The sequence below is a fragment of the Bradysia coprophila genome, unplaced genomic scaffold (genome assembly GCF_014529535.1).
Source record: "Bradysia coprophila strain Holo2 unplaced genomic scaffold, BU_Bcop_v1 contig_232, whole genome shotgun sequence".
Classification (NCBI taxonomy): Eukaryota; Metazoa; Arthropoda; class Insecta; order Diptera; family Sciaridae; genus Bradysia; species Bradysia coprophila.
Window position 1 is genome coordinate 6,916,292 of NW_023503493.1, and position 17,263 is coordinate 6,933,554.

Genomic DNA, 17,263 nt, shown 5'->3' on the forward strand with positions numbered 1-17,263 from the left:
AAATTTATTGATGGGAAAATCAGTGATTCTTCTCATACCTGAAGTTGTACATAATAATGGATATTGGATGTGTTCATCGAACCAATCGAAGTAGATCCAATACTTTATTATCTGGTTTTCTTTGTCCATCTCAGAGACACAGTAGAAACATAGCTAACGCCGACCCGTACGAAACACCTATTCGTATCAAGAGCCTTTAATGTGAAACTCTTCATTTCTCTTACTTCATTTTCTTCTCTGCTGAAAAACTATTCTCCCTTTAAAATCACTTACATTATCCACTCTTTGCCTTGTTATCATATACAACTAAATTGCCGGAGGCAATATAGACAGCCCCGTACGAAGACAAATTTCATAAATTCCTATTTAAACAGCTATATACCGCTATATTTAACTATATTTCACTATAAATAAACATTTCACAGATAAATATATGCTATTATATAGCTCTATATGCCTGTATATAGCTCAATATAGCTGTATATAGGTATATACAGATGTCCATATATGGAATCCCTGAAACCCCACACACTTAACAAATTATTTCCATGTTAACAGAAACTATCTAAGTACAAATTTTCCCACTTTATATCGTTTTACTAAAATCCAATATGGCCGCCGGCAGCCATTTTGTTAGGAGACCGGAAATAGTACCGACGCTTTACATTCGTTAATACCTTTCAAACAAAAAAAAATTCATGAAATTCGGTCAAAATTTACTCGAGATATTGTCAAAATACACCACGTTCACTGTACTTCCGAGTAGCCAGATAAGAGCTCACTCCAAGAGACCTAGCTCACGCTCCGGAGAACATAATTTCATAAATTTTTTTTTCCCTGATTGGTACGGTCAATACCTATCTAATAAAGCTAAAACAGACGAAATATGTTCAAATGTGGCCGACCTACAAGCAAAAACTGCTTGCCGCCCTGTGCCTGTTCCACACCAAGGGGTCTAACTCACGAGTCGGTCATCCGATTTCCATAAACTTTTTTTTTGTCGATCGGTATTGTAAATACCTTTTATTTGACGTATCACTTACAAGTTTAACGTTTAAATGTCCGGAGATATCTTCGAAAAACCGTAAAGCACTTATTGGGCCACAGCTCGGGAGGGGTCGATCCAAAATCACTCATCTTCGAACTTAGCCTGTCTTTTGACATTACCAAACGGGGAAAAAAAGAATTTTCTAAATCGGATGCGTTTTACTCAAGTTATCGTGCAGACAGACAGACGGACATTTTTTTTTCGCGGATTTGGCATCTCTAGACAACCACAATAGGTTTCCCCTTACTCAGGGAGTCCAATTCGACGTGTTACAAACGTATGCGTAAACCTATAAGACCCCAGTACTTCGTACGGGTCTAATGAATGAATAAACATATTCAGAGACATCACAGTGAATTGTTAGTAAAGTTATAATGTTGGTTGAGTGGTCGGGTAAACAGGCATCAGTATAATACACCTTTTTTGCTTAATTAATCCTTTCTTTATAATAAGGATACTGCGCCTAGCCTTAAAACTTATGAATACCAGTGCCTATATTCGCGAAAATATTTTCACGAATTTTCTCAAATTTTCACGAATTTCTCAAATTTTCGCAAAAAGATTTTTGTGAAAATTTGAGAAAATTCTTGAAAATATTTTCGCGAATATAGGCACTGATGAATACTCATTCTAAAGACAGTGATAGGCGAGTCACGATAATTCGATGGTTGATGTGATGATCTAAGAAGTACAAAGTATAACTAGCCGGAAACAGTCTAGTGGATATGTTCGTTGGTAAATGTTGTGTGTCCTTCATACCCATTCATCAGACCAATTGTCCATACTAGTTTCGTTTTCATTTTATCAGTATTTACATTCGACTATTACTAGCCGTTCATGGACGATAACAACACATTGCCGAAATCTGTTACCTCATTAGTTTTACCGTAAAATTTACTATAAAAGACCGCAATCAGCTAGAAGTCATTGTTTAATATTTTCGTCGTTTGTGTCGATTACAGATGATTAATCTCTAGAACAAACGTACTTATCTGCGAGTGCGGGTTATAAACCCACTGGCCAAAATAAAAATTTGGAAGCAGGTACATAATGTACTATTTGGGCATATACGTTATAGATTGCGGATTTGAGCACTATTTCACAGGACTCTCAATGATTGACGTTGTCGGCAAGTCAGTCACTTCTGTCACTTCACCGAACAATATTTCATGGATCGAAAATTTAATTTCCTAACAAATGATTTTGATTTTTAAATTTCTTATCTCAAAGACCGACTCAAAGGCAGTATCATCGCTGATTTTTGCGGTAGTGACGATAACAATTTCCACAATCTAATTCACCTTTCGGTGAAAGTCCGAAGCAATACAACATCTAAATAATAAATTCCACAATCTATTTTCACATTTAACGTGTAAAAACCTCTATTACCCTGCTAGGTGCTTTGGCTTCACACAAAATTATTTCATACAATGCCCGAAGTTCGGTCCTTGCGTTGGACTCTGCTATTTGGTAGATTTCAATTGATATAGTTCTAAACATTACGCCACATTGACAAAGCCAGAAAAGCGAGGGTGAAGGTGAAAAATAAAACAACTCAAGCTGAATGTTTGGTCGCTAAGGGGACGTTACATGTATAACTATTTATGTTGCATTGATTTATTGTTAAATATTTTTGGAAGGAAACAAAGAAGTTCACAGACACCTGAAACAGATATAATTCTTGCGGTTGTGTTGATATGCGTGGATGGAAATAGCTAAACAATTCACATATAAGTAGACACACTAAAAAATGTGCAGCTATACACGCAAATGGGTTTCCTGGAACGAATTAGTATTTTTCGAACAGTGGCTATAAATAGACACAGAAAACCACGGCACATTGTTGGTGAAAACAAAGAAACCCGGTGCTTCTGTTTGTTCGTAGTATTTACCTACAAAACAGAAGATATTTAAATAGAATCGATTGAACTAAATAAAAAAAGGTTAAAGGACTCGTCGATTGAAGAAATGGCGACGCATTTTAGTGCAAATCAGGTAAATAGAATTTTTGTTTTCATTTGATTTAAAAGTAGCCGGCGCGTTTTGAAAAAATTAAAAAAATCATCGAAACAGAATTCCTCGCTGCAATAATATTCTGACTAGCATGTCCAGGGGAGGTATGCGTACATCAATTAACTTTTACAATTTTCTTTTCTTTCTACCGTCAGCTAATGAATATCGTAGCGATAATTTCGCTGAAATATTTTTATTCTCTAAATTCCACCCACACCAAGGTTGTCAAGACTTTGGTAGCGCAGTAAACAAAGAGCTTTATTGAATCAAAAAATTGTAATTGATGGAAAATCAATATTTAGTGTCATCTGTTATCAACAGCCACGACAATAGCGAACAGTAAATGCAACTATCTATGTGTTAGATGCGGTACCACGCATTTTGTACTTTTGTGTAGACCCAGAGAGCCACAGCCCACGGAATTTATCGTCCCTCACCGCGAGTCACGGATGGAGATATTTTTGCAAGATAAACATCATTTTCATTCCACGACTTTTGTTTTCAGCAAAGTGCTAAAAACGTCCTAAGGGTAGCCCGAGTGTAAATGCCATTTGTTAGGATTCGTTGAAAATCTAAGTTTGTGCCAAAATGAAGATATTGGAAAAGCCAAATGAAGAATAAAATTTAAAAAAAAAAATTTAGAAGATCTACATGCCAGGTCTTTCGAAAAAAATGTATTTTTAAATTTCATTCTTCATTTGGCTTTTCTAACACCTCCACTTTGGCATAAACTTGGATGGCCGAGATATACTGGGGCTTCCTTTGTTAGAGCCTTTCTTGGGATCGATAAGTGGAGGAGATACAATTTTGAAACGGTTGATCATCTGTTATCGGCAATAATGAAAAAATAAGCGATTGGCTCAGTATCGTGATTTCATCTAGTAAAAGGTATAGTTCAACTAAAGAAGTACAAGATTTTCTATCAAATCATTAAACGATTCTTTAAAGAAATCAAGTAACAGATTTAATCGTTAGAATGGCCGATACGCTCTCCGTTCATGAAAGAGTAACTTAATTGGCTGTAATTTAAACTTTGTTTTCCTGATTACTCAATTATGCATGAACATTATATAGAACCTAGTCAGGTTCACAAAAAATCAAAATCTAGCAAGTGCCAGGATCCGACATAATTTTCAGCAATGCTGTACATGAGATATATGTGTGTACACAGTGTACTATTGTAACACCACAACATTTATGCTATTATTGAAACTTTTCTTTTAATAAAATCCATTGTTCTGATTAAGCTTAAAGAAGAAAAAAAATGTAAAAAAAACCTAATAAGAAATCGATTCCTATATTTAGTGCACAAAAACCAACAAAACATGCCACATATATAGAAATAGATTTTTACGAACATTTTACTTTTAACAAAATCGGGTGAAATACACCGAACGAAAATCGAGGGGAAACATTCATCACCAAAAACATTTGTTCCACCAACTATTGTTCCACAGATAACTTCGAAGTAAATTTCAAAGAAAGCCTTCGAAATGCGTAATCTCTGGTCATTACTGGACTAGTTGTGAAAAGGCACTTCGGGTGCAAAAAAAAAATCGCGTGACACTGTACATCTACAAAAAATCTCAAAGACTTTTTGAGATTTACCTTTGATGACATTACCTTTATTGGGAAAATTTAGTAAATTCCACCATAATGATCCGAGTTCGATTCTCGTGTCAAACAACACCCCATGGAATTTTTCTAGCGATTATATCGCATTGGTGACGTTCACTCAAGCTTCAGAATTTAGGTAGTTGCAGTGTCTTGACACTGAATGACTACTATGACGTAACCCAAATACGATTGATTTGTGTGCGTATGTCTAGACTACATTATGGCGAGATATCAATTAAGGACCTAACTTTCCTCAGAGAGTATTTGCATCCTTCGAGGTGTGATTGGGAAGTCATGTTACGCTGGTGGTCCAGAATGCACTTGTTATTAGCCGTAAAAGACTAATAGTGACGTCACTAAACGAACAAATCAGAAGACATATCTCATTTCAGAAGTTCAATTTTTTATTTTGACACAATCACTCGGTGAAATGTTTCGAAATTATGACCTGTCCCACTAATGCCACCATCGGTATACCCTCCGACCGAAACGCTTTATTAAATAATAAATGCAAAACTGTGGAAAGATATTTTTGGCTTTACTTTTACTCCACTTTTTTTTATTATATTTCCTTTTTTCACCAACTTCTAGCATTTATAATTTGACAAATATGATTTGATTTCGTTGAACATGCAGATTTTGTGTGTAGTTGGAAATTGGAAGTTCATGTGACTGGATCACGAAAATTTATTGTTTTGATTCAACATAGCTACCTATCGCAATTGCTACTGAAATTTCGTAAACAGTTAATGCTACAGTTTTTGAACAGTAATTAAAGAACTTTCTGAGTTTTGGTTGGGCGCATAGTTTTTTACTAGAGTTTAATTGGAAACAGTAAATCATTGCTGCTGGTTGTTTTGAATTGTTAAGTGTTAGCAAGGCTTTACCAACCAATGCATTCTTAATCAAGTTCGTTTTACTTAAAAAGTTGTAAAAATTTATTTGCAATGTAACTGGCTCACTAAATAATTAATGAAATTGCTGCATTTGTGGTGTGTTTAGTGTTGCAGTTTCAAAAACACTTGAAAACTCAAAGAAGATTAAATTTTGGAAATTTGGAATTTAACATTCTTAAGTTAGTGAAGTGTTTTGGAAGTGATGTAATCAAAATTTTAATTGATAGTAAGTCGAAATTGAATCTGATCTAAGCACAATTTCATCTTACCTTTATGACTCTAACAATATTCGTATAAGCAGAACTGAAACATCAGCCCGAATTACCGTTTTCGTTTTTTTGAACGTTTCGTTCCAAACTATCATACATTAAAGACTACCTACATACGGGGCCTTTACCAACAAAAACTAGTAAAATTTAGAGCAAGAAAAGGTCTTTTAAAATGAATATTTGTCAGAAAACTCTTTAAATTTTCAAAGTTCATAAGAATTGTATCGAGCGGAAATATTATCATGTGATGAACTAGATTTTCTCAGTTCTGGTCGGACTCGATGGATTTCCACTGATTCTCTTTCTCTAAACCTAAATTTAGTGAAATAACTTTGTTAACATTGGCATACTGATTCAAGAAGAAAGAGAACTCAGATGGAAATTGGATCAAATCGAAACTTTTCATAATAATTTCAGAGGAAACGTTTTCTGATTTTAGCTTCCAATCGCACGAGAAAATTTCCATCTCAAAGTCTGGCCTAAAAAAATTCAGGCCAATGTGAAAACAGATAAATCTAGATCTGTTTTAACACCTAGAAAAAAGCAGAAAAATAATTTACCAAAGTCTGTTTCGTCTTTTTCTTCTTATATAAACAAACTACCAAACTTAAGAGCGCTCACCCTTTGACAATTTTCTAGCCTACATTTGTGCGCAAAAATATTCTTTTTTCGATGATTTCTCTGAACAAAAATCTTTTTTTTTTAAGTAAAACCATTAAAGCATGCAAAAATGTGTTACTTTTAAGGGAGAAATTGGTTTGTGGTCGATAACTTAGCCCACTTGGAGAAACCTTTGCAAAACACATAAATTTACACATTTCCAAAGGTTTCTCCAATTAACCCACTTATTATCGACCACAAACCAATTTTTTCCTTAATTGTAACACATTTTTGCATGCTTTAATGGTTTTACTTTTTCAAAAAAAGATTTTGGTTCAGAGAAATCATCAAAAAACGAATATTTTTGCGCACAAATGTAGGCTAGAAAATTGCCAAGGTATGAGCGCTCTTAAGATATCAGTTATGGTATACAGCACCATTAGTGCCGTCGGATTCAGTGTACGTTTCTAAAACAAGCTCGGTCGAGATCAAAATTCTGATTTTGGCATGTAAACAGATGTTGCGTGTAATCATACTGTATTGTAATCACTGTTCTTCACTTCGTCTTCAAGCTAAAAATACATTTTCTACCTTTGAGCAGAAGTCACGACTTTTTTTCGGTAAAAGTACTAAAAAGTGTGCTGCTTTATCTTCTATCCAATCTGTTACTTCTTTCGACCTTTAAGTATTATTAAAAATTTGATAAAAAATCTTTTACTTCATTAGTTGTATCGTACATGTTTCCATATAAGACCACATGACCAAAAAAACTTGTCGTTCATTTACGACGTCGCTGTCGATAGCGGATGACATAGACAGATATAATCGTCCACTGTAGAGTTTGATGGAACCAACTATAACTAATAGCGCAACGCATTCCTAATTTATGCATCAGCGAGTGTAATACACAATAAAATGTAAAGTGAAAACAAATTGCCGAAATAAGTACCCATACAACTCGGCAATCCATTATCAATTTCAACGCAAGTAATTAAATTAGTATCGCCAATTACACAATAAAAAGATGCAGATAGATACAATCGTCAGTCTCTCGTGTGCCACCATATTCAACATTATTATCGGTAGGGGGGATTCACAATCGCATTGAGTGAAATTCTTGCCACATTTAATCGATTTTAAACACAATTAGGGGCATGATACATTATTGTTATTTATCCAATGAAGATGTCATCACCCATCTGATATGTATAAAAAAAGACTCAACAGACAAACTGAATTCATTCCCATCTTCTTGTTACCATCACCTACGTTCAACTATCCGTATAAGCATAATTTAGATTAAATAAATCCCCAAAGGACCCATTTATCACCATTCCATTTCTTCTCGTCGAAAAAGTCATTCTACGGCATACGTTCGGTTCTACACCAATCTTCTCATCAATTCACCCCACAAAGTTGCAAATTTCTGAATCGATGGAGTTTCACCTTATATGTTAGCGGACGCTAAAATTGATCTCCTTGCAATTTTAAAAGTCAACCTAATTGGGAAGTAATTCTGCCAAGGATACACCAGGTATTTTTATGCAAATCTCAAAAATATCATCTGCCAATAACCAGTCTCATTGAAGGCTCATCTCCATATATATAATAAATATACCACGTGCAAGTGCGTGCAGTACGACCGTATACCAAAACCCGAACAAAATATTGAATTATTCAATCTGAAGGGAGAGTTTCGTGTAATTCGTTGGTTAAATACCATTCAGGATTAAGAAATGACAATGGAACAAGTGTTACTTTTTTATTGAATCTAATTTCATGGTGTTAGGCGTTTAGAGAGATGCAACGCGCGTGTATTTATATGAGAGTGTGGTACACTATCTCTCGATGTTATGCTTCATTGGAGGGTGTAAAAATAATTGGTAGTTAAACATATTCTCATTGTATGGATTTGGATTTGGCTTGTGAATGATTTTTTGTCTGTATAAATAAAATGTCAATATGTTGTTTGGGGGGTGATAAAAACTGGTGTATCAGTAACATCACATCAACTCTATAGCCTCTAAATTTGACCGGATAATTTACTGGAAGTTGGTGAATCAATTTTTGTAACATTTTCCTCACTCGCCATATAATCATGAAATCTATTTTACATCTTTTGTTCAAGTGTCGCAAAATATTTGTTACAAAATCTTTTACTTCACTAATTTTAACAAAAGTTTTGGCATGGTAGGAAACCACTTAGCGTAGCTCGTCGTTTGATTCTGTTGTTGTTTCGAAAGCTGAAAGCAGAAAATTCTTATTGAGATTCAAAATCACCGACCGCTTATGAAAGTTGTTTCCCAAAAATCCTCGTGATCAGAAGGGTGCGTTTCAACCGGAAAAGACGCAGCTTAAAAATGCTTCCGATAACGACCATCAACATTTCCCTTAAGGTCGGGTTGTTTCTAAATGCAAACATCCGGTAAAGTCAATTTCTAATGAAGAATATGTGCGTAATGTTGAAGTGTGTTCAGTCGTTCAGCAACTAGCGCCAGGATCCATCACAATTATAGTTCTGCAGAACAAAAAATTGCAACTAAATTCTGCCTGTGAGTCGAAATAATTTCAAACTACACTTGGGTTCGTCAACTGAAGCAATGGAAATGTAGAATTTTTATTTGAACATTTGTTACGGATGATACAACAAAACCCAGCACAAAAAAACACTCGTATAATCCCCCCATTAAGTCATGTTTACTTTTTTGAAATCGTTTTATTGATAATTTTGTTTACATTAAAAATGTTACAATTTACCCCTCCGACCGACGATTAGTTATGATATTTATCAAAAGTGATTATTTAACGATAAATAACATTGGATTAGGAATGGATTTATAAATTTATGCTATACACTGTCGGTTGTTGTACCCCTCGTATTTTCCTATTTTTTAGAAGAGGTCATATTAAACGGTTTAATACAGGTTTACAATGGAAGCATATTGAATATCTAGATACGTGTGTCATTTTACAACGGCAAGCAAATCACGGATATAAATTATTAATTCTATTACTTCTTCTGTTGCGAGTATCGCCAAGTGTTTGATTGCTAAAGTGCTATGGTTTGTTGCGTTATACTACGTAATAGGATAATAGGCAGAGCCCAAACAAATGAAGTAAAAGATTTTGTAACACACATTCTACCAGGACCACACATTCTACCAGGACCACACATTCTACCAGGACCACACATTCTACCAGGACCACACATTCTACCAGGACCACACATTCTACCAGGACCACACATTCTACCAGGACCACACAATCTACTAGGATCAAACGTTCTACTAACACCACCTGTTCTGCTCGGTCCATTTATTCTATTCGTTCCAAACAAGTGAAGTAAAATAACCAACGACAGAAAATATTGTAAAGAACTGAAGCAACAGAATTATTGATTAAACCATTATAAGGTATCTGTTTGTAAATGATTCTACCTTCGCACTCACGACTTAAAATTCTGTGGTGGAGGTAAACAAATGGTTCAAAAAGACTTCTTCATAAATTTAAAATTTGTCTAAAATAAAACTCACATTAACAAATCGTCTTACCTCTGTCTGGTCTGGATCCGACTTCTCAATTTGGTTTTATCAACGTAATGATTTTTCAATTTTCTCTAAATCCTTCAGTACGAGAAAGAATTCTCACCATCAAAACTTGGTAACTGGACCGTTCCGAAGCACTTTAAGTCAAGGCCATCGCATCGAAGTAAGCCAACAAAGATTATATCGAATGACCGAGGTCACCTACTGCCAGGAATAGCAAGGTAAACCAATCAAAGCTTTGCAATAATCTATGGAAACCAGCAGTTGGTTGACTTCGTAATTTTATTCGCAGAACTTATTCGAATCCTTGGGGAAACTTCAAAGGTACGTGGGATCTACCCGATAAAATTAGCAAACAGGATGCCTTTCTCATCAATGGTTTAGGTGTTGATGGACTACAGTTTGGGAAATTAGTAAATGCAAATGTGATTCGGAGTTTTGGGATGAATTTGACATTTCTACAATTTTCAGGGAAAACAGGAAAATAAAAAGTGCCAGGCTGACCTCGAGACAAAGGAACAGGTAAAATCATTCGGTTGACGCTTTCTTGTAAAAATGGAAAGTGATTTTTTGTTCTGTGGGATCCATGAGTGACTCAATGACTCAAACTTTCCAAACCAGAAAAATCATTTTCTTAGATGACTGTACAGCACCTGTAACTGCCTGTAGCAAAATTTAATTGTGAAATGCACGCTTTCAGATCATCAAATGTAAAATTCACCACGTTGTACAATCCATTTAAGAAAATTCCGTGCACTGAAGTAGAAAAAACCGATTTGAAGATTTAAATTTTGAAATTTAGAAATAAATTTTCGTGACCTGTAATTCGATGTTGTGTTTGTCTTTGTATTTAGCATGAATATACGCCCGGCGATCTAACCGACCCTTATCAACAACACCCCAGCCGAGGTCTTCTACTTCAACAGAAACGTGACAAATCCATGAACATTGAACCTCGGTACGAGCTTAACGATCTCTATCTGGAAAAATCGATTAGCCCACACAACCACGATAAAAATTGTCACAACGACGAAGAAAATACTCCTCACGTCTTGGGTGCTGGCATTGAACCGATAAATTTCGAAGACGAAATGACCAGAGAGGTTACAGAGAAACCAGGCGAACGAAACACAACCCCAATAATTCCGGCCTTCTGCAATTTTCAAGTGGCCAAAAAAATGCATGCCGAAAACCTGGAGCATCAACCGTTGCCTGACTCAATCATGGACCGTGCTTATCGAAAATTACAAGCGCAAGGATTTGCTAATCCCGAATTAGCATTGGATGTGTATCCTCTGGCCACTGGTAACATTTTTCTTTCCGTAATTCATCTGATTTATGACTCACTTAAAACACGATTTTAGGTGTGGGAGTTAAGACTTACATGGCTGGTCCGACACATTGCACTAAACTCAAAGTATATCGGCCGAAAACTTGTGGCGTTGTGCCGAAACCACTGGACAAGTCAAAATTCCATGATCGTCCTCACACATCCGGTGGAAAGATAAAAATGGGTCCAATGGATCTGGCTATATGCTGGGATTATAGACCGATTGATCCACGTGACGAACCAAAACGACCCACGCACATCGACGGTTCAAATGGATCTGCAGCACCAGCCGTATTTACACTCGTTAAAACTCCAAGAACACCAGATCCAGAACCGAATACTGGACGATCTGGCGGAGTGTTTTCCAATACATTGGGTGAGGAAACATTTTTCGACAAGGACATTATGCGCCGCAACTACCACTTCGGTTCAAAGCCAGATCTAGTTCGAACGTGCACATGTGGAACGTCGGCAGCGAGTTGGAGCGATGCTAATGGAAAAGAGGCTAGGCCACGTAGTCAATGTAGACCAGACGAAAATCTCAGACGACAACATCGATGCAAAAGTTCTCCCAATTTGTCTCAAGTTGCGAACGCTAGTGAAAGCATATCCGCTCATGCAGATAATGAACGGTTACATCAATGTTCCAAGCATAAGCAACGTTACGAACACAATTCCCGACCGAGAAAATGTACGAAAGCACAGAGATCAAATCGCTTGTGTGAGCAAAACGTCGCACCAGTTACGTTTGCCGTTCAACGAAAGCCCGAATACAAATCCGCATTCAAAGCCGGCATACCTAATAGCAATTCGTCGGGAACTTGTACAAGCTTCGACAGTGGATGCAGCTCAATGTCGTCGACGAGCTGCTCATCGAAGTCCACGTTGAAAGTGCCGAAACCGAGAAATCCGTACTCGAAAAAGGACTACGTCATTGACACTCTTGCCCCGCCATTTGCTTGCTGGCGTGGAGGTGCTGGCCAGGGAGGATATCCGGAACATTATCGTTTAGCGAGTGTTTATCAGCATGCTTACAAGCCAGTGGAGCAGAGAAAACGTCCGTTACTTGCAACGGTTTATCAATAGAATTTTAAGAGCTTTGTTTGTACTCCTGAAATTCGCTTGGATTACACAGAACTATTCTAACAGATTTGAAGTTAGATTTCTAATGAATGCAGAAGTCACACGATACGAATATTTCCCCTTTCTCAATTGCAGTGAATATTTTGCAACTTCATTGTCCAAACGTTCGATCCACAACATAACATTTTGATTGGTTATTTGGATTTTTAGACCCGTACGAAGTACTGGGGTCTTATGGGTTTACGCATACGTTTGTAACACGTCGAATTGGACTCCCTGAGTAAGGGGAAACCTATTGTGGTTGTCTAGAGATGCCAAATCCGCGAAAAAAAAAATGTCCGTCTGTCCGTCTGTCCGTCTGTCTGCACGATAACTTGAGTAAAACGCATCCGATTTTGAAAATTCTTTTTTTTCCCGTTTGGTAATGTCAAAAGACAGGCTAAGTTCGAAGATGAGTGATTTTGGATCGACCCCTCCCGAGCTGTGGCCCAATAAGTGCTTTACGGTTTTTCGAAGATATCTCCGGACATTTAAGCGTTAAACTTGTAAGTGATACGTCAAATAAAAGGTATTTACAATACCGATCGACAAAAAAAAAGTTTATGGAAATCGGATGACCGACTCGTGAGTTAGACCCCTTGGTGTGGAACAGGCACAGGGCGGCAAGCAGTTTTTGCTTGTAGGTCGGCCACATTTGAACATATTTCGTCTGTTTTAGCTTTATTAGATAGGTATTGACCGTACCAATCAGGGAAAAAAAAATTATGAAATTATGTTCTCCGGAGCGTGAGCTAGGTCTCTTGGAGTGAGCTCTTATCTGGCTACTCGGAAGTACAGTGAACGTGGTGTATTTTGACAATATCTCGAGTAAATTTTGACCGAATTTCATGATTTTTTTTTGTTTGAAAGGTATTAACGAATGTAGAGCGTCGGTACTATTTCCGGTCTCCTAACAAAATGGCTGCCGGCGGCCTTATTGGATTTTAGTAAAATAGAAATATCTTGGGAAAAATGATACTTAGAGAGTTTCTGTTAACATGGAAATAATTTGTTATGTGTGTGGGGTTTCAGGGATTCCATATACGGACATCTATATATACCTATATACAGCTATATTGAGCTATATACAGGCATATAGAGCTATATAATAGCATATATTTATCTGTGAAATGTTTATTTATAGTGAAATATAGTTAAATATAGCGGTATATAGCTGTTTAAATAGGAATTTATGAAATTTGTCTTCGTACGGGGCTGTCTATATTGCCTCCGGCAATTTAGTTGTATATGATAACAAGGCAAAGAGTGGATAATGTAAGTGATTTTAAAGGGAGAATAGTTTTTCAGCAGAGAAGAAAATGAAGTAAGAGAAATGAAGAGTTTCACATTAAAGGCTTTTGATACGAATAGGTGTTTCGTACGGGTCGGCGTTAGCTATGTTTTTTAAACTGAAAGCATGTTCATCGCTTAGTTTTGTCGTCGCTGTCGTTGATAACAGATGACTCTCGTTCTACTCGGGCCACACGTTCCACTCGGTTCACACGTTCCACTCGGTTCACACGTTCCACTCGGTTGACACGTTCCACTCGGTTCACACGTTCCACTCGGTTCACACGTTCCACTCGGTTCACACGTTCCCCTCGGTTCACACGTTCCACTCGGTTCACACGTTCCACTCGGTTCACACGTTCCACTCGGTTCACACGTTCCAAACGGTTCACACGTTCTACTGGATCCACACATTCTATTCGTTTCAAATGTGTCATATAAAAATAGCGGTTCTCTTTACATTTCTCATATTAAAAGCATAGAAAATGATGTGGAACGATTAAATCTACAGATCCCTAAGCACATAAAAGTTTATTTGAATTATTACATTTATTTTCAATTTAATAGGACACAAATTGTCGAGAATTTTGTATGAGATTTTGGATAGTTAATTCACAAATGAAAACAATAATCGACAAAAAGTGGATCACAAGTAGAACTAAAAGTGCCCCGATGATGCTGGAAAACTTAAGGGCAACAGGTTCGTTGGTTTCCATCGGATGATCATAAAAAAATTTGTCCAGTCCAGATTTGTCTCGATAAATGGTCCGGAGCCAATACTGCGTGATGCCGTGCTCTTGAAACCTTAACAGCATGATTGAAATTGAGAATCTTGTTCAGTTATACAAATCGTTTTAAAAACACTGACTGTAACGCATAATGGCTGAACAGTTCTTTGTACGGTGAAAATTTCTGAAGCGCAAAAACGGAGTAATAGTTAAAAATGCAGGTTTTCCTCATCACTCGGAATGATGACAGTGACTGTAGCCGGTCGCCCCATTCGTAGAACACCAAATATTTTTGTTCTGAGATAGCGGCAAACACTCCGAATTTTCCACTCATCCAGCCACTTTCAGCATCCTTATGATTTTTGAAGTCAACAATCCTTCGATCGAGCTCATGATGGGCTGCATTTGATGATGATCTTAATGAGGAATGTATGTCACTATATGCTCGCGTATTCTCTGATCCCCACCACATGTCTAAAGAAATAACTTAATGACTGAGCGTATCGCTTCTGACTTTGAGGAACGCATTTTACCATTTTCGATAAAATCTTCGACTGTTTGGATAACTTTTGTGTAGCCGGGCTTTGACAAGCGAGAAGTGTAAATGGTCATGTAGCATATACCAATCGAAAAGCAGCCAATTATCCAGCTAAATCAATGTACCGGCATTGGAACAAAAAATATTTGGATTACTTTTGAACTGTAAGACAACTTACAGTCCTCAGTCCTCACCAATGTGCACAGATATTACCTTAGCAACAGAATTTTGATCGAAGTTTTTTGTGTCCGAAGAAGATCAACACCGTGCGATGTCGCAATATTCATTATCTCCAACAACGATCGGCTTAAGTCCACGTATACAGTCCCCTTCACAATGCCCCCCATCGCACTGACCCACAATAATATTCCCGTAGCAAAAGAGAGCCCAGCAAATGTAAGCCAAACATCGCCACTGAATGTCGTATAAATTGCTGTAATTTCACTCAAACGTTTCGGCATTGGTACTATTAACGTATAGCATGAGTGACTGTAATACGATGAAACGTCGTATTGATCCTTGAAAACGGACACCCAAATCGAACACATTGATAGGTCGGACGTATGTTTTTGTAAATTGTCAAACATTGTTTCCCACGGCGATATGCCGGTCCTCGATTCGTCTAGCAATATGTGGTTGATTTTCCAGTTTTTTATCACTTCGTGGACTACGCGATAGTCGATTCCATCGAATCTGAAAATTTGAACTTTCTTTTAATCGTTGCTGAGCTTTGACTCGTGTGGGCTTCTATATCTCGTCTTCGAATCAGAATACAAAATCCACGCTCGTAGCAGCAAAAATTTGGAAAACTATGATTGCGATGCTTTATCTGTGTATCGACTAGAAGGACTTCGGTCCTTCGGTCCTTCGGTGCGGGACACAAACTTCCAACTCGTCAAAAATAAAAATGTCCTAACAACGACATAATCTACTACTTCTCCGATAATTACCTTAAATTTTCCTCATCCGCATAGATGACGTAAGGGGAGCAATTGAAGAAGCTAAGTCGCAATTCATTTTCCTTATTATCCCTGTTCACAATCGGATGAATCAAATTTGATACCACATTCCCCCCAGCTACAATTTCTTGCGATAAAAAATCGCGCAGCTTCATTTTTCCAGTGTCGACATCCACTTCATACACATAACCGAACAGAGCATTAGCGTAAAAAAACTTGGATAATTCACTCAACATGCGTGATGGTCCAGATTGAACGTGTTCATCAACCAAAACGAAATACAACTTGCTGTATGGCATAAATGTTAACGATGTAGCATTATTCTTTGTGTCGTTCAGCACAGCTTGCAACGATAACCGATCTTTTAAAATGAACAAGAAATTTTCGCAAAATTTTGTCGAATTTTTGTACATTGCGTTTGACAACGATTCCTCCTCGTGAATGTTTCGATGTAACAACCATTGCAGGGATCGTATGTAGAATGTTACATTTTCCGAATTCTCCACTATCCTTTTATTGCACTCAATCGAATTGAATTCATAGCCGAAAACAAACTGGACACAGCGCTGAGTGTTAAGAAAATCCATTGAAGACAAAATTACATCGCAATCAAATGATGGATCATAATTGTCGAGAACTACGGTAATTTGTCTCGATGCAAGTGTGTACCCAATTGCCGATTGGACAATGATCAATGCGATTGCTAATTTGTGGTTCATTTTTTGTATACTGGAGACAATGTATTCAGAGGAGAACCAAATTCGTTCAAAACAAACTGGCGACTAAAGGCTAAAATTGAATGGAAATTCATAAAAATTATAGTGGGGAAATTTTTAATGTTATAGTCCACTCCAACTTTCGTCAGAACGATGTAATAACTGGTTTTATCGCAGACACGGGTCTATTCGTCGACATCGATATTCACATCAATTTTTTATTGAACAATTTTGTTCACTGCAATGCAAGGGCATTTGTTGAGATAATTTGGAAAAACTAACATATCGGAAGTTAGAGCTTTTTTTAAAAAAAATGTTTTGAAGTAACTTTGGAAGTTTTGGAAATGGATTTCTGAAAATAGTCCCTGCTTCAACGTTTTTCGAATGGGGGAATTAATGAAATGCTTTCAGTTCTGACTGAATTATCGAAGGAGAGTGATGAAAAATTTACGATCTTTTGCCGCTCAAAAATGTGAAAAACGAAATTTATCAATTTTTTTTTAGAAACGAAATGAAATTAAATTCTAAGAAAAGTTGTCTAAATTATGTTTGCTTGTGAATTTTATTTTTAAGCGACCAATAAATTCCTACT

General features: G+C 36.9%; 1 protein-coding gene across 1 annotated transcript; it reads left to right on the forward strand.

The window, feature by feature from the left end:
* Nucleotides 1–2,798: 2,798 nt before the first annotated feature.
* Nucleotides 2,799–12,462, forward strand: LOC119076042. Its single transcript, XM_037182668.1, has 6 exons — nt 2,799–3,043; nt 10,073–10,209; nt 10,281–10,401; nt 10,460–10,510; nt 10,843–11,293; nt 11,353–12,462. Exons 1-6 carry the CDS (start codon nt 3,017–3,019, stop codon nt 12,402–12,404), a joined length of 1,839 nt encoding a protein of 612 aa, XP_037038563.1. The 5' UTR covers nt 2,799–3,016; the 3' UTR covers nt 12,405–12,462.
* Nucleotides 12,463–17,263: the final 4,801 nt, after the last annotated feature.

Bases quoted from the DNA above. Each gene is read 5' to 3' on its own strand.
- LOC119076042 (XM_037182668.1), top strand. From the start codon at position 3,017: ATGGCGACGCATTTTAGTGCAAATCAG. The intron at 3,044-10,072 runs GTAAATAGAATT...TAAATCCTTCAG, and splicing joins CGCATTTTAGTGCAAATCAG to TACGAGAAAGAATTCTCACC. The intron at 11,294-11,352 runs GTAACATTTTTC...ACACGATTTTAG, and splicing joins TGTGTATCCTCTGGCCACTG to GTGTGGGAGTTAAGACTTAC.